This window comes from Myxine glutinosa, chromosome 9, assembly GCF_964187855.1.
Source record: "Myxine glutinosa chromosome 9, kmMyxGlut1.1, whole genome shotgun sequence".
Taxonomy (NCBI): domain Eukaryota; kingdom Metazoa; phylum Chordata; class Myxini; order Myxiniformes; family Myxinidae; genus Myxine; species Myxine glutinosa.
Window position 1 is genome coordinate 40780193 of NC_136269.1, and position 23734 is coordinate 40803926.

General features: G+C 45.0%; 1 protein-coding gene across 2 annotated transcripts in view; it reads left to right on the plus strand.

Moving 5' to 3' along the window:
* Positions 1-21067, plus strand: part of LOC137435451 (guanylate-binding protein 7) — a 30367-nt gene extending 9300 nt beyond the window's left edge. Inside the window, exons 2-11 of one of the 2 annotated variants that reach the window (XM_068129238.2) lie at positions 77-506; positions 2368-2521; positions 2618-2742; positions 11261-11406; positions 11524-11822; positions 12027-12219; positions 17541-17731; positions 18353-18406; positions 18614-18667; positions 18771-20999. In XM_068129238.2, the coding sequence (XP_067985339.2) occupies positions 88-506; positions 2368-2521; positions 2618-2742; positions 11261-11406; positions 11524-11822; positions 12027-12219; positions 17541-17731; positions 18353-18406; positions 18614-18667; positions 18771-18965 (1830 nt within the window). In that variant the 5' untranslated portion in view covers positions 77-87 and the 3' untranslated portion in view covers positions 18966-20999. Of the gene's footprint in view, positions 1-76; positions 507-2367; positions 2522-2617; positions 2743-11260; positions 11407-11523; positions 11823-12026; positions 12220-17540; positions 17732-18352; positions 18407-18613; positions 18668-18770 lie in introns of both variants that reach the window. The other variant, XM_068129237.2, reaches the window with a different exon arrangement.
* Positions 21068-23734: the final 2667 nt, after the last annotated feature.

Sequence of the window (23734 nt, forward strand, 5' to 3'; positions counted from 1 at the left end):
TCCAAACATAGGTATCCTTACATACAAAAGCAAAGCATTCGTCTAATTTGTGTACCTTCCCCTCTCCCTACCTTAGCCATCACCACCATGGAGCAACCAGTCCATTTCATCTACATTGACGAGAGTGGAAAGTTTGAGGTAGATGCTACAACAGCGAGGCACCTGAGCTGTCTCGAAGGACCCTCTACAGTCATTGCCATTATTGGAAGTGCACGGACTGGGAAATCTTACCTGCTGTCAAGGTTCTTTGGCTGGGAGCGATCAGGCTTCGAGACGGGAGCCAGCACAAAGCCGGTGACTCGTGGTGTATGGCTTTGGGCTCGGCCGCATCCATTCAAACCGAACACTCAGCTAATTCTCCTGGACACCGAAGGCCTGGATGAGCCAGGCACGTTGGAAGGCAACGATTATGACTACAAGCTCTTCTCACTTACCATACTTCTTGCAAGCTGTGTACTGTATAACACGGTTGGAAAGATCCAGAGGAGCGACATCGAAGCCCTTCGGTGAGCCACACGATGATTCGAGGAGTTCTTAGCATCTGAACACCGGTGTCGGTCTTGTGTTTGCCGCACCTTATATGTATATCTGGTTTGCCAGCTGGGAAATTATTAGGTTTTGATTAGGATTTTGATGATTAGGAAAAAAATTCGATTTGCCAGTGTGTTTCATCATCACCCTGTGCTTTTATGAAGGTCACATTTCCAATACGATCCTGTTTGTCATTAAAAACAAAAAAAACAGTGTACACCAGCAACCGCATGCCGAAGGTGCAAAAGGTGTAACACAACTTTACTCCGGCCCTCAGGATGCACTGGAGCCCATATCTTGTTGAGCCTGATCTCTGCGGTTGCAAGATAAATAAATTGGAGATCGTATGTTGGTGCATTTTAAAACGATTCCATTAGAATCTAGAACTCGACGCGAATGCGCCGATGGATATGCCTCCACCAGCATTAGTTGTCGACCTGCTGTTCCGTTTGTTACGATTAAAGGTCGCATGGTAAAAAAACAAATTAAAGGTCACATGATAGAGAAAAGAGACACGACCTCAGGTGTTTTTAACTTGAGTTATGGTCTGCAAAATGAATTTCAAAGGGCACATGTCCCATGACCTTTGATCTTTTCAACGCAAAATGTAATCTGTTCATCTTTGTATTCCATGCCTGTACTTGTGCCAGGTTTGTGGTTCACAAGTTATCATGGTAACAGAAAACCAATAACGGACGCATGCACGGATGCCGAGGCATGAAGGTTTGAGGAAAGCACGGATGCCTTGACCTGTCGAGGCATAAAATATATAAAAAAAGAACATTTGTCGAAGAACAATTGATAAAACAACAATTGATTAAGTCGCCGACTGGGCATCCTCCATCGTGCGAAGTCCTTCCTTGGCTCACCTGAGCTCCTCACCACATACAAGGCTTTCATCCGCAGCTCTATGGAATACTGCTCTCCCCTCTGGGCTGGTGCTCCTGCCTCACACCTAGCCCGGCTTCACGCTGTTGAAACCAAAGCGTTCAGAATCATTGGAATCTCCCGCGATGAAGTTAACTCCGAGGGCCTCTCACTCACCGCAGGAAGGTTGGTGGTCTTTCTGTCTTCTACCGACTCCTCTCCGGCCTTGCTCCCCTAGCTCTCTCTGTGCTTTGTCACCCTAATAGTCCTACAGGTCGCACAAGATCTGCCTGCAACCCTCTTATGGTTAAACTGCCAAAGTCTAGGCTCTCTGCTCACCTTCACTCTTTCATTCCCCTTTTCTCCCGCCTCTGCAACAAACTCCCCCACTCCCTTCAATCCCACTCCACCCTCCAGGTCTTTAAAACAGCTGTTCACCACCATCTCTTATCTTCCCCCATCCAAAACCTTGATCTTTTCTACCCCTGCTAATTCACCCCAGATACACTTTTTTTTTGAAATTCCAACTTCTTTGCTGGAAGTCCTTGCAGTGTTCATATGTTTTATACCTCTCCCACCTCCCCCCAAGCCCTCGCCCTCCCACATTTCTCCCGATGTCCCTGCTCTCAAATGTTGTGTTTGTGTCCTTCCCCTCTCTCCCCATCTTGTCTGCCGCTCCCCTTATTTTTTGTGTTTTGTGTGTCGGTTTGACCTTTTGTGTGATTAATGTTAGCTCTTTCACGAGCCTCGATCTTGTATACAAAAAATACAAAAAACTTTTTCTGGATTTGTTGAAAGTTTGGTTCTGATTGGAGCATTTTTTGCAGTATTTCCTGAGTCTGCCCACTGTCCTGGGCATAACTATGAATGCCTTCTGGTTAAAGAGCTTGCCGTAGAATCATTCGATTTATTGAGGCCTAAGGTATGTCCTTTAAGCACCTTTGTTTCTGCCACCTTTGTTGCCCCCAGTATTGTGCTTAAGCTCTCGGACTACATCCGGGTGAAACCAGTAAAGGAGGGAGCTACGGACCACACACTGAGCGACCAACTTGCCGGGGCACTTTGCTGGGTCATCCGTGATTTCCATCTCGAGCTCGATGACGCGCCTGATGAATATATGGAGGCATGACGACCAACCCATTCTTGCAGATGTTGCACGTTGCCAAAAGGGAATTCTTGACGGCATGTTTTGCAAAATATCACATTTTCTGTGTTTCAGGATGCTTTCCGACGCTTTGAAATGTCAGCAGATGGACGTGAGTTGGTGAGCACCCTCAGGAAGTACTTCCCAAAGAGACGCTGCTTCCCATTAAGCACACCTGTGCCAGATGCCAAAAACTTAGGGTGAGCTTGGAATTGCTAGTTCGACCTCTCAAGCCTAAAATCCCATATGTTGTTGGTAGAAATAATATAAATGACCGTATGACAGCCATAGGTTATGCTTACAATATGACACAACAAGATGAGAGGAAATGGTGTAACAGGAATTGCCCTTTTAAGGGAATGTTTCACCAGTATCGCTTCAATCCCACCTTGTGACGGTCCTGTGATGAAATTGGCACTGGCTACCAGGGTCTCATCACTAGTGATGTCGCTTTAAGGCTTCCACCCCATTCCATGACCGGTGACCATCTATTGTATCCCATAATTACATAGTGGTGCTGGTGTATCCCTTTTTTCTTTTCAAAAAAACATTTTGCCACTCAACAAATACTATGTCAGCAGATTTCATTGTTTATTTTCTGCAATTGTGATGCTAAGTCACATGGTACACTCAAAAAAGATGAGAAGTCGCCTGAAAAAGATAAAACCCAACAGCGCTATTTATTCGAAAGATTTTTTTCAAGAGAAAAATCTGCAGGAATGGATTGAATGATTAATGTTTTAAGTCAGGTAAGTGTATGAATTGTTTCTGGTCATTATGTTTTCAAACAATACCCAATGCAATTGGTTAAAAAAATTTTTAAAAAATTCTTCTTCACTGTCTAGTCCACAGCTTCCTGGCGAGTACGTGATCTGAGAAAATAATCACCCGAATGGAAAGGGCAGGCCATTAGGCTTTAGGAATATGGTCGAACAGTTCCTCACAGCCAGATTAAGCTGCTTGCGGACTTGTTGCAACTACAACTAGCGGTACCCGACCCTAACCCACCACCTTTAATAACAAGCTACCACAAATATTTTTATTAAGCTATAATGTGTGCATACTAACTACAACTCAAGAGTATTTCACTCATCTCTCATGATGCGTTCAAGTTTTCTCGACGTGATTTGGTGACAGTAAATGATTCAATCGGTTGGCCCACTGCACCACCACATTGTACTGGGAATACGATGGTGTGTGTTGTGTGTGCTACATTTGACGTTAATGGATCGGAGTCGTTTTCACAAATTTACAGCATCACTTTCACTAATTACAGTGTATGTTTAATTGGACTTCTTAACTGACTAGATCGCTTTTTCATTCATCATGGCTACTTGTAATATTACGAGCCACAACTCATTCAGTATATTGCGCTAAATGTTCCCCATTCTAGAGCCACTCTGCAGCACTATTCTTTTTTCACCGTCAGTGATATTCTCCATCCATTACTCGTGTATGGATTATGAAATTGTCCACAATTCATACGGATGCACAAGGAACTTTGTCTCAGGAGGAGGCCATTCGACCCATCATGCCTGCAATGCACCAGCCCCAGTATCGTCAACCATCCACACACAACCAAATATACCTACACCACTCTATCTCCAATGCATACAGGCACCTACAGTCTCGTGAAAAAGTAAGTACACACCATTGTAAAGTTTTGACTTTTTCAACATATTTCAACATACAGCTATTTGATCTTCATTTCAACAATATCGATAGATAAAGGTGATATTGAAGCACGCGGTGCTACGCGCGCGACTTGCTACCAAGGAGGAAGCGGACAACGCGGTAAGTTTAATGTTCTTTATTCCAAGAGGTCACTGTAGCACTGGCCCGCTCCGGGCTGCGCGCCCGGTGTATATCCTGAGGCCACGCCTACCCCTCGGGCGTGGCCGCCGCCCACTTGGTGCGCGGAATGATGTCACCACGCCAGTGGCTTTCGTGTCCGCCACAATATAAAATAACAAATATCATGAAACATTTACATTTTGTAGTCCATTGTATAATTTAAATAAACATAAATGCAAATTTCACATGTGGAAAAAGTAAGTACACCCTTGGCTCTAATAGGTGGTATTGCCCCCTTAGGCAGAAACAACCTCAAGTAGGCATTTCTTATAACTGTCTACCCGTCTCTGACATCGACTGGGAGAAATTTTTGGCCACTCCTCCATGCAGAATTCTTTCAGCTGTGCGATGTTTGATGGGTTTCTTGCATGCACAGCTCGTTTCAAATCACCCCACAACATCTCGATGGGATTTCGATCCGGGCTTTGGTGCCATTCCAGAACCCTCCATTTCTTTCTTTTCAGCCATTCCTTGGTGGATTTACTGGTATGTTTAGGGTCATTGTCATGTTGCAAGGTCCACCTTCGGTTGAGCTTCAACTTCCCGACAGATGGCCTCACATTATCCTCAAGCACCCTCTGGTACAATGAAGAATTCATAGTGGATTATATGATGGTGAGCTGCCCCAAACCATAATATTTCCACCACCATGCTTTACAGTTGGTATCAGGTTCTTGTGGTCAAATGCTGTCTTTGGTTTTCGCCAAACATGTCTTCTGGTACTGTGGCCAAATAGCTCTACCTTTGACTCATCTGTCCAGAGCACATTGTTCCACAAGTGCTGGTCTTTGCCTTGGTGTTCATTGGCAAACTTTTGTCTTGCCCTGATGTTCTTTCTGGACAACAAAGGTTTCCTCCTGGTACACCTCCCATGTAGATCAAATTTGTGCAGCCTCTTTCTAATGGTAGACTCGTGCACTTTGACATCAACCGTGGCAAGAGCTACCTGTAGGTCCCGTGATGACATTCTGGGGTTCTTAGAGACTTCTTTCAGCATCTTGCGGTCTGCTCTCGGGCTGAACTTGCTGGGGCGGCCTGGCCTGAACAAGTTGGCAGTTGTTTGGAATCTTCTCCATTTGTAGATGATCTTCTGGACAGTCGAATGATTGATTTCAAATTGTTTGGAGATCTTTTTAAATCCCTTCCCAGACTCATAGGCATCTGTAACCTTCTTTCTGAAGGCCTCAGAGAGCTCTTTTGATCTAGGCATGGTGACGCCGCACACTTCAACAACAAAGAGCAAACCAAACGAAATGTCTGAGGTTTAAATAAGACAGGTTCCTCCAAGATCCTCTCTAACGATGTTCTAATCATTTGCACCTGAGCTGGTGCACCTGATTCTAATTTTAGGTATTTGAAGTAGTGATAAATGTAGGGGTGTACTTACTTTTTCCACATGCGAAATTTGCATTTATGTTTATTTAAATTATACAACGGACTACAAAATGTAAATGTTTCATGATATTTGTTATATTATATCACCTTTATCTATCAATATTGTTGAAATGAAGATCAAATAGCTGTATGTTGAAATATGTTGAAAAAGTCAAAACTTTACATGGGGTGTACTTACTTTTTCACGTGACTGTATATAATTTCCATTTAAACCTTTCCACCCACTTCACTGCCACTACCTTTTCAGGGAGACCATTCCATACATTAACCACTCTCCAACTGAAAGACCCTTGCATTAAACCTGTCCTAACTCTTATACTGTTTTTACCCTCAACCTATGGCCCCTGATCCTAATACTGTCCTCTCTGCTGAAAAACTCCACTTTACATATCTTGTCCACACCCTTCATTATTTTAAACACATCTAACAGATCTTCTCGCAATCCCCTCCTTTCTAGTGTATGAAGTCTTGTCTCCTTCAAGCATTTCTCATGGCTTAGTCTCGCTCGCCCTGGAATCAATTGAGTTGCTCGACGCTGAAACCTCAGTATGGCAGCTATTTTCTTCCTCAGGTGTTGTGACCAAAACCATGCAATATTCCAGATGAGGCCTCACTAAATTCCAATACAACGTTAACACTACCTCTTTTGATATATAGTTTCTCTCCCTACAAATACAACCAATGTATAAACTAAATGCAAAAAAATGGATTTCCTCTGGTTTCTCCTGTGTGTGTGGTGCCCATGCAATGGGTCATGGGGTCTATCACAGTTGCAAGAGTTGCAGCATTGTTAATCCTGGTCTGCTACATCCATTTCATTTCATTTCAATGCCTATGGTGTTTATTAATATATGAACATTGAACAAGCTCTTCAAATTACAGTCGTAAACAGTATAAAGATGTACACATGTACATGTACATTCAGTTGAGTGCTGGGCATAGGGCAGTGATGTACGAAAAGTAAACGTGGGACAGAGCGGTGGAGAAGAGCTGCACTTGTGTCCCACAAACCAAATTGCGAGTTATCTTGAAGTTCTTGGATTGTAAAAAATAATACTTTTTCACATTGAAATCCATTTCTCGTATTTTCAACATTACGACAACACCTCCACCTTCTATCACAGCCCAGAAGAATCCAATGTGTACCAACACGCGTAAGCTTGCGATGAGCCTCACAAGCGAATTAACCAATCGTGATTGTGTCATGCATACATTAACACGTTAACACATGTCTGTATTATTAAATGATTAAGTTTAGAATATGATAATGGAAGAGTTTTATTTGTTAATCTGTGAGGTACCCATGCTGCGCATGGGCAGCTGGGCATGGGTGGGATTCCACATTCGGTAAATGGCGAAACTGCGAATGCCGAACCCGTGAATGAGTCTACATGCAGAGAGAGAGAAGTTTCATACGGGTGCAAACTCAAAATCACAACTGTATTGAGAATTACCAAACTAGCGAATGTTTCCACATGCGGGAAATGTTGAAACTGTGAATGCCGAACCCATGAATGTGTTTACATGCAGAGAGGGAGGGATAGAGGGAGAGGGAGAGGGAGTGATGTATAACTTCAGGATTTATTTGATTTAGCATTATGCGGAACTTCAGAACTTCTCCCTCTTTGGTATGCAGCACAGCATAGCATCAGTGCTGGGAGTATGGCTGTGCTGCTAATGCAGTGCCCTCCTGTAGGTAAGAGCAGCAATTTGGAATTTATTCAGGGTGCCGGCAACAGTTCAGCTATGCTTCACGAAGGACACCATGGGATCTTTAACATCCAACAACCAACGCTGGCGGACAGGATGCACAGTGTAATGTCCATCCAATGGACGGCACACACATTGACGAATCGCCCTGCATGTGAACCCCTGGGATGACGGTTTATAGCCGAGCCAAGATTCAAACCCAGGCCAGTTAGCCGAGAGGCGAGTTTGCATCCCTGTCGGCGATTCCTGCCATCAGGATGGAACTTGTTCATTAATAAAAAATATATTTAATGAAAGATTGTCCATGAATGCTGAAACATGAAATGTGTATTATTAGCTCACCTGAACTTTCATCTGGTGAACTTATGCGAATCGAGCAGTGTTCGTAGGTCAGTGAGTCAGTGAGTCCGTAAACACTTCAGTCATTATCGCTTCAACCAAGCAAAGCCTTTTGATGAATCTTGGCCACAAGCTTCATATCTGATGCTTAACAAAGGTGTATTGACCTCATCAATACCTACGCTCATTATGGGAGTCTACGGGGGGGAGGGAGGGAGGGTTTGACTCCCCAAAATAGGTATATGCTCTCTTTAAAATAGGTATATGTATCAAAGTTTGTTCACGGCATAAAAAATATCAGCGTCTAAGGGGATGTGTGGGAGTTTCACCTCCCCTCCCACCAAATAGGTATTTGCTCTCTTCTCCAAAACTACACACAAAATTTCAATGAAACTTGACCACAACCTTCATCTGTGATCTACCAAAGATTGTTCACGGCATAAAAAATATCTGAGTCTGAGGGGATCTGCGGGGGGGGGGGGGGGGTTTGAGTGACTGTTGCTCCTGACCCAGGTGAGCTTCAAGACCCACTGTCGTATTTTTGTGGTCTGTAGCAATAAATTACCTTACTAATTCTTCACTCTTATTTCAAAGTTCTTTGAATGCCATTTTGTTCACATCCTGAACTGACTGCAAAACTATTTTCTTTGTTAATCATATCGATATGAAGAAGCGCTTCTGTCTGAAAAACAGGAAATATAGTAAGTTTTAAACTAAATCAGTTTGACTTGCTTCGCGTTTGGTCAGCCGTGTAGTCATTGTGGGGAAAGGAAGGGACGAAGTACATGGAATGTCAAAAGCAAATTTGGTGTTGAAATATCTCGAGAGAAAACCAAAGAGGAAGTACCTCTAAAGTTCAGAATCTGGAATGAGTCATCTTCCAAACATTTGTTATTTCTGTCATCCAAACCACCACAGTTAAACAGATGATTGTAAGACAGAAGGTCATCAAATGGGGACGATGAGCTACGGTCAAGCATTTTGATGAATATTATTGTTCATTGTTATTGTCAGCCAGTACCGTGTTTGGAATGTCAAACGATGGAAGATTTCATTTCACCTATTTTGGCTCATATTGTTCATTCTGGCTTAATTATTCACATTCCTTCGATGTTTCAAACTTGGATGTTTCTTAATGAAATGGCATTAGTGATCAGTCGTATATCAAAATGTAAAAAACCTAGCCTATAACCTTCCCAGGCCCGTCCCGACATTTTTAGTTATTTTTCAAATGAATTTACTATTATAGTTCAGCTTTTACTCGCGGCCGTAAAAGATTGACTACGACAATTCAGCTCGGCTTTTAATTGCGAAATGGGCCCAGCCTGGCCGAGGTGAGCCTCGACCGGCCTCGCCACCTAGCCTATAACCTTCCCGGGGCCCGTCCCGACATTTTTAGTGGTGAGATCTCCTTGCACCATCTGCATCCACTCACCTGGGATGACGTACCATTTCAAAACAACATAACTTGTCAGAAATCTATGCTGCTTTTTAGTATCCCTTGTTTAACGGAGTCTACATGCACACTCACCTGTAAGCTGTCTCGCCTGGGTTTGAGTCCCGACCAGCTATAAACTGTCATCCTGTTGTTGCACAGGCACAGGGTGATTCGACAATGTGTGCCGTCCCTGGGATGGACGTTAAACAGACGTCTTCATTCCAAATTGAGCTCAGGTGCATCCAATTTCCTTTGGTCATCCTTGAGATATCTTTACAACTTAAATGGAGTTCACCTGTGGCCAATTCAATTGATTGCACATGACTGAGAAAGAAACACACCTTTCTATATAAAGTCCCACAGTTGACGATGCATGTCAGAGCAGAAACTCTACCATGAAATCCAAGGAACTGTCCGTACAACTCAGAGATAGAATTGTGAGGAGGCCTAGATCTGGGGGAAGGGTATAAAATAATTTCTAGAGTGTTGAGTGTTTCCACGAGCACAGTGAGCTCCATCATTAGGAAATGGAAAGAATATGGAACTAACCAGATGCTTCCAAGAGCTGTCCGTCCGACTAAGTTGAGCAACCGGGCAAGAAGGACCTTGATCAGGGAGGTGACCAAGAACCCATTCACCACTCTGACTGAACTGCAGAGTTCCTTGGTTGAGATGGGAGAACCTGCCGAATGGACAACGGTCTTTGCAGAACTTCACAAATCTAGGCTTTATTGGAGAGTGGCCAAGACGGCAGCTACTCCTGAGAAAAAGGCACATGACAGCATGTCTGGAGTTTGCAAAAAGGCATGTGAAAGACTGAGAGCACGAGGCAAAATATTCTGTGGTTTGATGAGATGAAAATTGAACTTTTTGGCCTGAATGCAAAGTGCTGCATCTGACGGAAACCGAGCACAGCTCATCACATCTCACACCATCCCTACGGTGAAGTGTGGTGGTGTCAGCATCATGCTATAGGAATGCTTTTCAATGGCAGGGACTGGGAGACTTGTAAGGACAGAGGGAATTATGAACGGAGCCAAATACAGGGAAATCAATCCTTGAGGAGAACCTGCTTAAGAATGCAAAAATACCTTAGACTGCAGTGAAGATTTACATTACAACAGGACAATGACCCCAAACATACAGCCAAAGCAACAATGGAATGGCTTAAGAACAAGAGTGTGAAAGTCCTTGAGTGGCCCAACCAAAGCCCAGACTTTAGTTCCATTGGTAATTATCTGTGGAAAGACTTAAGGATCGCTGTTCTTTAAGTCTTTCCTCGCTCTCCATCCAACATGACAGAGCTTGAGAAAATCTGCAAGGAAGAATGGGCTAAACTCTCCAAATCTATATGTGTAAAGCCGATACAGACATACCCAAGAAGACGCAAAGCTGTAACGCTGCCAAAGGCGCTTCTACGAAGTATTGACTCAGGGTTGAATACTTATGTAAATTAGAAATATGTGTATTTCTTTTTTATTTTTTTTGTGAAATTTCAAAAAAACGTTGACATTATGGGACATCATGTGCAGATCAGTGACAAAAAAAATCTCAATTCAAAAATCATTCCAATATCAATAAAATAAAATAAATATTCCATTTTAATTTCAGGCTGAAGCACAACAAAATGTGAAAACGTGAAGGGGTATGAATACTTTCTGAAGGCACTGTGGGAGATGACATTAAATGGTGGTGAGCTGCAGTTTTGAAGCACCAATGAGAAGAGCGCGATTGGTTAGACATAGAAAAGTGATTCCACAGGTGAGAGGATGGAAACAAAAAATGGACTCGATTTTGATTGGACTTTGAAAAGCCTTGATTTTGGAAGGATGAAAAGAAAGATGTAAGTGGATGACAAAGGTTGCCTCAAAAAACGTAGGAGTGTAATTAAGAACTAAAAAGGTAATAGGTGCAAGACCTAATGTTGCCGGATCAGGAAGCCAAAGCACTGTTTTATAGACTCACTACTCATTGTTGTACAGGAATCTTCAAGATCTTGCCCCGAGCGATCTCAGCGAGGCTTTCCGCTGTCAGACCGAAGACATGATACACACGATCCTCACCTCGATTTCCTCTGTAAAGAAGATTGTTGGTGAAGAAGCAACTGTCCGAACAATCAACCCAATACGTGAGTCCTGGTCTTGGGTGTCATTCAAAACCAACATAGTTGCTGGTGCACATTTGTGACCTATTCTTGACGGTTCTATTTGCTCCTTGTTTTTCCTTCCTTTTTAATTTTTTGCAGAATTGCTAACGTTGGCAAACCACTATGTGGCTGCCCTCAACTCAGGGCGGCAGCCTTGCATCCAAGATGCTTATCAGCATTTACTGCAGAGCGATGCTCATCGTGCCCGTAACCACAGCCTCAAGACCTACCGTGATACTCTAGCTGCGGCTTTAGAGGCCTCTTCACAGCCGCGGTCAGCAGACAACATGGCTTTACTCTGCGCTACACTTCACGATACTGCCATGACAGATTTCATCGCACAGCTGGATAGCCTAAACCTGCAGATGCAGGCTTCAAATTTCTTATCATCAATGCTCGTATGTATTCACTTGGTTCTATTTTGCTTCTTAATGCAATCTTTGTTGTCCGTTAAAATTGCCGCCTGTTGGACACCTTCAGCAGTGTGCCGATGAGCTGTGTCGAAGAGAAAGTCTAATCCAAAGCTCGGGACATTGATTTCAGTCCACTCGTGATGAACATGCATTGCCATTGTCACCAAATCTTTCTTTCACCTTTCCCAGGATGTCCTGAAAGAGGAACAGAACAAAGTATGGAAACAAAATAATGACATTTCATTGGAGTCCAGCAACGCAGTTCTTTCTGATCTTGTAACCAGCTGCGCAATGGATGAACCAAAGTACCTGATGGTGGGAGGCCACCACAACTTCCTAAAGGATGCCTTCGGTCTTATCATGACCTACCTAAATCACGAGGGTAAGAAATGCTGAGATAATACATTCTCTTGTTATTTTAAAAGGCGAGAACAATTTATTTCAGCAGCTTCCAAGACCCAAGCAACCCGAGAGTCTCCAAATGCACACCAGCGATTTGGTGGGGGTGTTAAAAGTAACATCATCTAATCCATAACTGACAAGCGCAACATCTTTTACTACACCACCAAATAGTGTATTCATTGGAAATATGGGCCATCTCCATGTATACTGGATGGTATTCATAGAATACTTACCCTGTGCAGTCAACTTGGTGTGAGCCAAGTCTTTTGTTTTTGAAGTGTTCTTTTCTTTACTTTTTTTACTTTATTTTCTTTACTTTTCTGTCAGACGATGTGACTTATGACATCATAATTATAATTAAAATATTCTACAGGAGGAGGTGCTCCTACAGTGAAAATTTTGTGTCCATCGGACCAACAGTTGTAGAGAAAAAAAATTCATGCTGATCAGATGAAGCATTATACTTCTTGAATTATGACATCATAATGGAAGGCAACATAATTATTAACATATCTTATTCCCTATGGGGATTACTTGACAACGAGTCGAGTTTCCAAAAAAATTCCATTGAGCGGCTTCGTAGATATAGAGGTGTAACGTTTTTCCAAGATGGCGCCTGTACCACATGACTTATGACATCATAATTATGAATAAAAATAATTATACAGGTGGAGGCGCTCCTATGGTAAAAATTTCGTGTCAATCGGATCAACGGTTGCCGAGAAAATGAATTTTAAAAATGCAGACACGTACGTACGTATGCCACACATACGCAAGCGACCGATCGCCTAACCCTGCTTTCCGCTTCGTGAGCGTAGGGTAAAAATGAATAAAAGCCTTTCCTCTATTTTCTCATCTATACAAAGTGGGGGGATTGGGTAGAGGAGAAGGGGGGCAATGTTTGAGGTTTGGGGGTAGTGGAGGGTCTTTTGCCGCTTGCCGCTCACGGCAAGTTGCCGCTACATCAGTAGCTACATCAGTAGCATCAGTAGCATCAGTGCCGCTACATCACGAGTTGCCGCTTTATACATCAGTGTAGTTCGAAACGATGCCAATTACCACCTTTGATCAAAGATGTATGCCTGGTTTTCAAGGAATGTCGAAAAGGCAGTTTAACTCCACTTTGACCGACATAAAACACGAGTTGAAAAGGAACCCGAACAAATAAGAACGATCACTGTAAAGAATGTTACTCACACATTTTCTGCAAACCTGGCATCAGTTTTGGAGAGGTGTAGAGTGTTCGCAGACACAAAGGGCCAACTATTTATTGTACAACCCGTGCCTCCCTCGCACCTCACCCCCACCTTTGCCTGTATAAAGTACAGATTGGAACTTAATCTCGATGATTTAATATCACAATGCAAGAGAATTCTCCACAATTTAAAAACTTTTGGCCGAGCATATGGTATTCCAATAACAAAGTAGAAATATGAGGGCAAATGTCATGGTACTGATGGTGGTACTGATGTAATGACCAGACTTGGTGGTGTAATGGTGAGAACGTTCGCTCAGAGTCGAGGAGGTTCGAACCCCCACTCGAATCGTAACAAGACTAGTAAAAATGTTACGAGCTGCTTCCTTGCTTCATGCTCAGCATTTAAAAGGATAAAGCACGGACAAACAACCATGAGTTGGTAACCAATGTGCAGGCTTTGATAGGCCTAATGACCTGTGTTGAAGTTCCTTGTAAGGGAACTTGTATTTACTGTAAGTTGATCATTATATTTTGGACAATGTTTTAATGTAAAAAAAAAAAAAAAAAAAAAAAAAGTCTTTATTTCAACAAAATGCGCATCATGTTCAATGTAGGCTTGAGGTTACCGACCGTCTGAAACCATCAGCTCTCGGTGGGAATTTACAGGTGATTTACAGATTTACAGGGTGATTCATGTGATTCATCAGTGTGTGTGCCATCCCCGGGATGGACCTTAAACTGGGTGTCCCCATCTGCCGGAATTATTTGGTGGATGTTAAACATCCCAGGGTGTCTTGTGAAGAGTAGGCGAGCTATCACCGGCACCCTGAGTAAATTACAAATTCCTGCCCTGACTACTGGAAGGCAATGGCAAACCACCCAGTATAACCCTCGCCCAAAAATGGCTTCAGAAGCACCGTCGCTCTGTAACAGAGTATGGTAGGCCTACTTCAGAAGCACCGTCGCTCTGTAACAGAGTATGGTACTTCAGAAGCACCGTCGCTCTGTAACAGAGTATGGTACTTCAGAAGCATCGTCGCTCTGTAACAGAGTATGGTACTTCAGAAGCACCGTCGCTCTGTAACAGAGTATGGTACTTCAGAAGCACCGTCGCTCTGTAACAGAGTATGGTACTTCAGAAGCACCGTCGCTCTGTAACAGAGTATGGTACTTCAGAAGCACCGTCGCTCTGTAACAGAGTATGGTACTGCAGAAGCATCGTCGCTCTGTAACAGAGTATGGTACTTCAGAAGCACCGTCGCTCTGTAACAGAGTATGGTACTTCAGAAGCACCGTCGCTCTGTAACAGAGTATGGTACTTCAGAAGCATCGTCGCTCTGTAACAGAGTATGGTACTTCAGAAGCACCGTCGCTCTGTAACAGAGTATGGTACTTCAGAAGCATCGTCGCTCTGTAACAGAGTATGGTACTTCAGAAGCACCGTCGGTCTGTAACAGAGTATGGTACTGCAGAAGCATCGTCGCTCTGTAACAGAGTATGGTACTTCAGAAGCATCGTCGCTCTGTAACAGAGTATGGTACTTCAGAAGCATCGTCGCTCTGTAACAGAGTATGGTAGGCCTACTTCAGAAGCACCGTCGCTCTGTAACAGAGTATGGTACTTCAGAAGCACCGTCGCTCTGTAACAGAGTATGGTACTTCAGAAGCATCGTCGCTCTGTAACAGAGTATGGTACTTCAGAAGCACCGTCGGTCTGTAACAGAGTATGGTACTGCAGAAGCATCGTCGCTCTGTAACAGAGTATGGTACTTCAGAAGCACCGTCGCTCTGTAACAGAGTATGGTACTTCAGAAGCATCGTCGCTCTGTAACAGAGTATGGTACTTCAGAAGCACCGTCGCTCTGTAACAGAGTATGGTACTTCAGAAGCACCGTCGCTCTGTAACAGAGTATGGTACTTCAGAAGCATCGTCGCTCTGTAACAGAGTATGGTACTTCAGAAGCACCGTCGCTCTGTAACAGAGTATGGTACTTCAGAAGCACCGTCGCTCTGTAACAGAGTATGGTACTTCAGAAGCACCGTCGCTCTGTAACAGAGTATGGTACTTCAGAAGCATCGTCGCTCTGTAACAGAGTATGGTACTTCAGAAGCACCGTCGGTCTGTAACAGAGTATGGTACTGCAGAAGCATCGTCGCTCTGTAACAGAGTATGGTACTTCAGAAGCACCGTCGCTCTGTAACAGAGTATGGTACTTCAGAAGCATCGTCGCTCTGTAACAGAGTATGGTACTTCAGAAGCACCGTCGCTCTGTAACAGAGTATGGTACTTCAGAAGCACCGTCGCTCTGTAACAGAGTATGGTACTTCAGAAGCATCGTCGCTCTGTAACAGAGTATGGTACTTCAGAAGCACCGTCGCTCTGTAACAGAGTATGGTACTTCAGAAGCACCGTCGCTCTGTAACAGAGTATGGTACTTCAGAAGCACCGTCGCTCTGTAACAGAGTATGGTACTTCAGAAGCACCGTCGCTCTGTAACAGAGTATGGTACTTCAGAAGCACCGTCGCCCTGTAACAGAGTATGGTACTTCAGAAGCACCGTCGCCCTGTAACAGAGTATGGTACTTCAGAAGCACCGTCGCTCTGTAACAGAGTATGGTACTGCAGAAGAAGATGGCTCAAGGGAAGATGACGCGTCTTTCCACTCATCGCAGGTTTATTGAACTATCAGTTTTGTGTAGTTAGATTTGCACGTTCGTTTGTTTTTAATCGATTCAAATATTGTAGTCTTGTTTGAAATCTGTTTATATTTAAACCATCCAATCCCTTCCCTCTTTTTGTCCCCCGTAGCACCGCGGAGCGAAAGGGGGACGATGGTTTTCCCCTCCGTCCGTGTGTGTGTGCGTGCGTCCGTCCGTGTGTGCGTGCATGCGTCCGTCCGTGTGTGCGTGCGTGCGTGCGTCCGTCCGTGTGTGCGTGTGTGCGTCCGTCCGTGTGTGCGTGCGTCCGTCCGTGTGTGCGTGCGTCCGTCCGTGTGTGCGTGCGTCCGTCCGTGTGTGCGTGCGTCCGTCCGTGTGTGCGTGCGTCCGTCCGTGTGTGCGTGCGTCCGTCCGTGTGTGCGTGCGTCCGTCCGTCCGTGTGTGCGTGCGTGCGTCCGTCCGTGTGTGCGTGCGTCCGTCCGTGTGTGCGTGCGTGCGTCCATCCGTGTGTGCGTGCGTCCGTCCGTGTGTGCGTCCGTCCATGTGTGCGTGCGTGCGTCCGTCCGTGTGTGCGTGCGTGCGTCCGTCCGTGTGTGCGTGCGTCCGTGTGTGCGTGCGTCCGTCCGTGTGTGCGTGCGTGCGTACGTCCGTGTGTGCGTGCGTGCGTCCGTCCGTGTGTGTGTGCGTGCGTCCGTGTGTGCATGCGTCCGTCCGTGTGTGCGTGCGTCCGTCCGTGTGTGCGTGCGTCCGTCCGTGTGTGCGTGCGTCCGTCCGTGTGTGCGTGCGTCCGTCCATGTGTGCGTGCGTGCGTCCGTGTGTGCGTGCGTCCGTCAGTGTGTGCGTGCGTACGTCCGTGTGTGCGTGCGTCCGTCCGTGTGTGCGGGCGTGCGTCCGTCCGTGTGTGCGTGCGTGCGTCCGTCAGTGTGTGCGTGCGTCCGTCCGTGTGTGCGTGCGTGCGTGCGTCCGTGTGTGCGTGCGTGCGTAAGCTAAGGACCGAATTCTAATCTGGTGTGTGGGTGTATCTCGGCATAAGGAAAACCCCTATTGAAAATTGAGTCGCCACGTCAAAATCCAAGATGGCCGCCACCATATATGTCTGAACCTTGTGAGCGAAATATCTTGAAAAATAAACGAAGTACCAACTTCTAATCTGGTGTGTGGGTGTATCTAGGCATAAGGACGAACGCTATTTAAAATTGGGTCGCCACGTCTTCCACTTCCACTTTGTCAACTCGCATCACTTCACCGACTGGGGACCGAGGCGTAACGCTTGTTGACTACATAATAAATGCATGGCCTTTAAGCCACTCTACATTTGCTATTTTTATGTGGTGGCATGAGAAATTAATTTTAAAAATTGTTAATATAATTACGTTTGTTTTGTCTGGGTGGGGACTGGGGAGGTGGAAAGGCATCACCCTCATTTTTTCGTCATTTTTCTTTTAGAGATGGGTCCTCGCTGCCAACTCGCTCTGCACGACTTCGTGTCTGGGCGGCTGGTCCACCTGGGCTCGACGGTCAAACATACGGAGGCAGAATTGGCACGACGTGAACACGAAGCTGCTGAGAAGAAACGAGCGGAAGAGATTGAAGAAGCACGAGCACAGGGTCGGCGTGAGGCAAAGAGCAAGTACAGAGTGAGTCGTCGCATTACCAGGCTACCTGCACAAATGCACCGATGGAATTAGGGTGGATATTGGGACTTATTGGGATGGCACGATGGCCGAGGGGTATGCGGCGCCCCTCTCTGAGCTGTCTAGCACTGGGTTTGAATCCCGACACAGATATAAACGGTCGTACTGGTGTTTCGCAGACAGGGCGATTCATCAATGTGTGTGCCGTCCCTCACAAGGACGTTGAGTCGAAGAGCCAGTCTGGTGGCAGTCGTCGCATCTGCGGATGTTAAAGACGCCAAGTTGTCTTTCACGAAGAGTAGGCGAGTTATCGCGAGGAAGGAATTACAAATTCCTTCCTCGACTGATTTCTGGGAAGGCAACAACCCGTCATAACCCTCGCCAAGAGACTGCTTCAGCAGAACCAACACCCTGTCAAGAACTTGGCTCGTTGATGATGATGGTGATGATGATGATGATGGTGATGATGATGATGATGACGATGACGATGATGATGATGGTGATGATGTTGATGGTGATGATGATGATGATGATAATTAGGATAGAATACATGAATGACTTGTTACGTCTATATAGTTTACTTACGCAAAAACAAATTGCTCAAGTAAATGAACTATTTTTCAGGAGCAAATTCAGGAAATGCAAGAGAAGCATCAAGAAGTTTGTGCACAGCACAAGGTAAGGTGGATTTTCACAAAAGTGCGTAATTTGACATGATATCCGAGCCTAGGCCCGGTATCCGAGCCGAGGTACCAAGGACAACTGGGAGATAATGAGACGGGCAGCAGACGCAATTCTAAATGACGTCATCACAGTAACATATGCATTCACTCTGTGTGTATAATTCGATTAATGGAATGTTTTCGTCATCGAATTTTCCTACAGCTCGAGATTCAATTGCTCGAACAGAGTCTGAAAGAGACGACGGAACAACTCGAGGTAAGTTCAGCCTGGTAGCCCAAGGAACTCTGGGTCAAATGACGTCGTGCTTGTTGACCGGTCCGTGATGAGGATGTTCATGAAGGAACGACTGTGTGGGCAGGAGGACCTGGCTGTAGCCAAAGCGAGCTGGCGAGAAGAGCGGATGAAGATGCAGTGCGATCTCGAAGTGGAGAGGCAGCACTCTCACGACTTGCAAACGAGGTCGCCAATTTCCTCACCGGGTCAATGGAGCCGACGGTCGCTCCAGAGGAACATGCAGCGGTTGTCGTGTCTCGGTCTAAGTAAGAGTGAATGAAACAACATGGGGGGAGTGAGGACGTCATTTGGAGACGAGTTCGATGCGATGGTTTAAGGAAGCAGGTGCTTGGCATCCGGTGTGTGTGTTTTTAACAGATTCCTGGTGTTTTGGCCAAATTGATTTACCTGTGTGTATCATTTTTGTCAATCCCGATAAGGGTCCTGGGATTGGAGCTCAAATTGGTCCGGATCAAGATTATGGTTCACCAGGTGCAATGGCATATCGGTATGTAATCACCTTGACAGGCCCAGTGCGATAAGGCCTCGCTGCCCCTTAAGCTAACTAACTTGCAAGAAAATGCAGAGTTACCTGCGTTGCTTCAGGTTTCATCTCACGTTATCGACCGGACTGTCATTAAAATAAATTAACTTTTACTTTGTTGCAATAAAATGAACAAAACAGAAAAACAAAACCGTGGTTCCATTTCTTATGCGTGGCTGGTAGGATGGCCTAGAGGTGTGCGCACTCACCTTCGAGCTTTGTTTCTCGACACACCTATAAACTGCCATACTAGTGTTCCCCAAGCAGGTGGAGGTATCATTATGTGTTCCGCCCCTCTGAAGGACATTAAGCCGGACGACCCGTCTGCCAGTACTGGTCGTTGGTCCATATTAAAGTTCCCACTGTATCTGTGACGAGTAGGCGAGTAGGCGAGTTATCACTGGCACCCTGAACAAATTGCAAATCCCTGCACTTTCAGTCGAATGTCAGGCCTGGTCGCCCGGTTCCTGATGGACCTCGGCCCAAAACGTTCTTGGCCGACCCCGCAAGAAGGTGGGAGTAATTGCGGTCATTGATGAAGAAGACGTCGTCATAGTAGTAGCCGTTTCATTCTGTCTGCAATATATTTTTCTATCCATCTTGGATTTAATAGAAAAATGGATTTGATTATACCACAGTATACAGTATAAAATACAGTTTAGGGGTTGGTGTCGTGTATACTCTGATTATACTACAGTATACAGTATAAAATACAGTTTAGGGGTTGGTGTCGTGTATACTCTGTGATTATACTACAGTATACAGTATAAAATACAGTTTAGGGGTTGGTGTCATGTATATTCTGTGATTATACTACAGTATACAGTATAAAATACAGTTTAGGGGTTGGTGTCATGTATACTCTGTGATTATACTACAGTATACAGTATAAAATACAGTTTAGGGGTTGGTATCATGTATACTCTGATTATACTACAGTATACAGTTTAGGGGTTGGTGTCGTGTATACTCTGTGATTATACTACAGTATACAGTATAAAATACAGTTTAGGGGTTGGTGTCATGTATACTCTGTGATTATACTACAGTATACAGTATAAAATACAGTTTAGGGGTTGGTGTCGTGTATACTCTGTGATTATACCACAGTATAAAATACACTTTAGGGGATGGTGTCATGTATAATCTGTGATTATACTACAGTATACAGTATAAAATACAGTTTAGGGGTTGGTGTCATGTATACTCTGTGATTATACTACAGTATACAGTATAAAATACAGTTTAGGGGTTGGTGTCGTGTATACTCTGTGATTATACCACAGTATACAGTATAAAATACACTTTAGGGGTTGGTATCATGTATACTCTGTGATTATACTACAGTATACAGTTTAGGGGTTGGTGTCATGTATACTCTGTGATTATACTACAGTATACAGTATAAAATACAGTTTAGGGGTTGGTGTCGTGTATACTCTGTGATTATGCTACAGTATACAGTATAAAATACAGTTTAGGGGTTGGTGTCGTGTATACTCTGATTATACTACAGTATACAGTTTACGGGTTGGTGTCGTGTATGCTCTGTGATTATACTACAGTATACAGTATAAAATACAGTTTAGGGGTTGGTGTCGTGTATACTCTGTGATTATACTACAGTATACAGTATAAAATACAGTTTACGGGTTGGTGTCGTGTATACTCTGTGATTATACTACAGTATACAGTATAAAATACAGTTTATGGGTTGGTGTCGTGTATACCCCTAATTGCCCTTCAAAGTAAAACTTGTACCATGCTCTTCTTTTTTTTGTTGTGCTGGACACAGGATCAACTCGATATGCAATAATAAATAAACCTTGTGCGGCTGTAGATATGTCCAATGAACAAGTGATTACATTGGTGACATGTTACTGACCAATCAGATGTGCCTGTTTTACCCTTCACACGTTGATTGGTCGTGGAACTGAGGTGATTACAATTTTGGTGATTATGGTGCAGTGTGTTTATCACATGCTTTCCTCACCTCGTGTTACCTCAGCCCATGTTACCTCACCTCACACAGCAGATTACAGTGCAGTGTGTTTATCACATGCTTTCCTCACCTCATGTTACCTCACCTCATGTTACCTCACCTCGTGTTACCTCATTACCTCACCTCGTGTTACCTCACCTCATATTACCTCACCTCACACAGCAGATTACAGTGCAGTGTGTTTATCACATGCTTTCCTCACCCCGTGTTACCTCACCCGTGTTACCTCACCCCGTGTTACCTCAACTCGTGTTACCTCACCCCATGTTACCTCACCCCATGTTACCTCACCTCGTGTTACCTCACCTCACACAGCAGATTACAGTGCAGTGTGTTTATCACATGCTTTCCTCACCTCATGTTACCTCACCTCGTGTTACCTCACCTCTCATGGCAGATTACAGTGCAGTGTGTTTACCACATGCTTTCCTCACCTCATGTTACCTCACCTCGTGTTACCTCACTTCTCACAGCAGATTACAGTGCAGTGTCTTTACCACGTGCTTTCCTCACCTCATGTTACCTCACCTCGTGTTACCTCACCTCTCACAGCAGATTACAGTGCAGTGTGTTTACCACATTCTTTCCTCACCTGTTACCTCACCTCGTGTTACCTCACCTCATGTTACCTCACCTCACACAGCAGATTACAGTGCAGTGTGTTTATCACATGCTTTTCTTACCACGTGTTACCCCACCTCGTGTTACCTCACCCCTTGTTACCTCACCTCACCTCACACAGCAGATTACAGTGCAGTGTGTGTATCACATGCTTTCCTCACCTCGTGTTACCTCACCTCGTGTTACCTCACCTCGTGTTACCTCACGTCACAGCAGATTACAGTGCAGTGTGTTTATCACATGCTTTCCTCACCTCATGTTACCTCACCTCGTGTTACCTCACCCCTTGTTACCTCACCTCACCTCACACAGCAGATTACAGTGCAGTGTGTGTATCACATGCTTTCCTCACCTCGTGTTACCTCACCTCGTGTTACCTCACCTCGTGTTACCTCACGTCACAGCAGATTACAGTGCAGTGTGTTTATCACATGCTTTCCTCACCTCATGTTACCTCACCTCGTGTTACCTCACCTCGTGTTACCTCACCTCACACAGCAGATTACAGTGCTGACCGGCCTCGGCCGGCCTCGCCACCTAGCCTATAACCTTCCCAGGCCCGTCCCGACATTTTTAGTTATTTTTCAAATGAATTTACTACTATAGTTCAGCTTTTACTCGCGGCCGTAAAAGATTGACTACGACAATTCAGCTCGGCTTTTAATTGCGAAATGGGCCCAGCCTGGCCGAGGTGAGCCTCGACCGGCCTCGCCACCTAGCCTATAACCTTCCCGGGGCCCGTCCCGACATTTTTAGTTCTTTTTCAAATGAATTTACTACTATAGTTCAGCTTTTACTCGCGGCTGTAAAAGATTGACTACTACAATTCAGCTCAGCTTTTAATTGCGAAATGGGCCCAGCCTGGCCGAGGTGGGCCTCGACCGGCCTCGCCACCTGGCCTATAACCTTCCCGGGGCCCGTCCCGACATTTTTTGTTTTAGAGGTTTCCTCCTATCTTTCACAGTTCAGGAGATTAGCGCGTGCAGACAAACAAACAAAAACTTTCTTTTATATATATATATATATATATATATATATATATATATATATATATATATTGTTACAGACGTGGCTTAGATGTTCTTTACCGAGCGGTTTGGTATGACCACGTCTGCACAAGTTACCCGATTATACCCGAACGTTGACTAATCGCGCTACGCTAGGTCAATGAAGGAAAAGACACATGGCTGGGATTAAAATGACACGACACCATGGATACGGTTCTCAAGACCTCCGGAGGAGATTATATTCGTTCGGAAGGTCAGATTACAGGGACGAGAGGTACAGCATAGAAAGACAAGCACTTAGACACAATCTTATCTTAACCCCAACAGACGACAGATAAACGGGACAAAAGGCTGACTCACACGGGGATTGATGGCTAGGAAAGGCAGGATCGATGGCTCCAGGTGCACCTGGGCTCAGGGACAGAATCGACTCGGTCCGGTCCAGAGATGCGGGAGGTCTCACAGCGCTCGAGGTGGCGTCTTGTCGTCTCAAGCTGGGGGCGCATCTGACGTCACGTCCGGTGAGTCGCTTCGTATATCCGGCGGGGAGTGACACGCCCTCGGCTCGTTAGCTCCGCCCCAGATGGAATCGGCACGTCGCTTCTCATTGGGTGCGTGCGGGGGGGTTACCGGCTCCGCCCTTGACGAGGAGCTGACAAGGAGCCCCTTCGTGGTAACCCCGTGGAGCGCATGGTCCGGAGCGCATTGTCAATGGCGGCTAACCGAGCCGGTGTGATGACGCACACTCCCCCCGCGCAGCGTCGTTGTTGTTGTCATTGTTGTTGTAGTTGTAGTTGTAGTTGTTGTTGTTGTTGTTGTTTGGGGAAGAAGATGGAAGGAGGTATGGGAAAGGTCCTAAACTCACTACTGGTGCC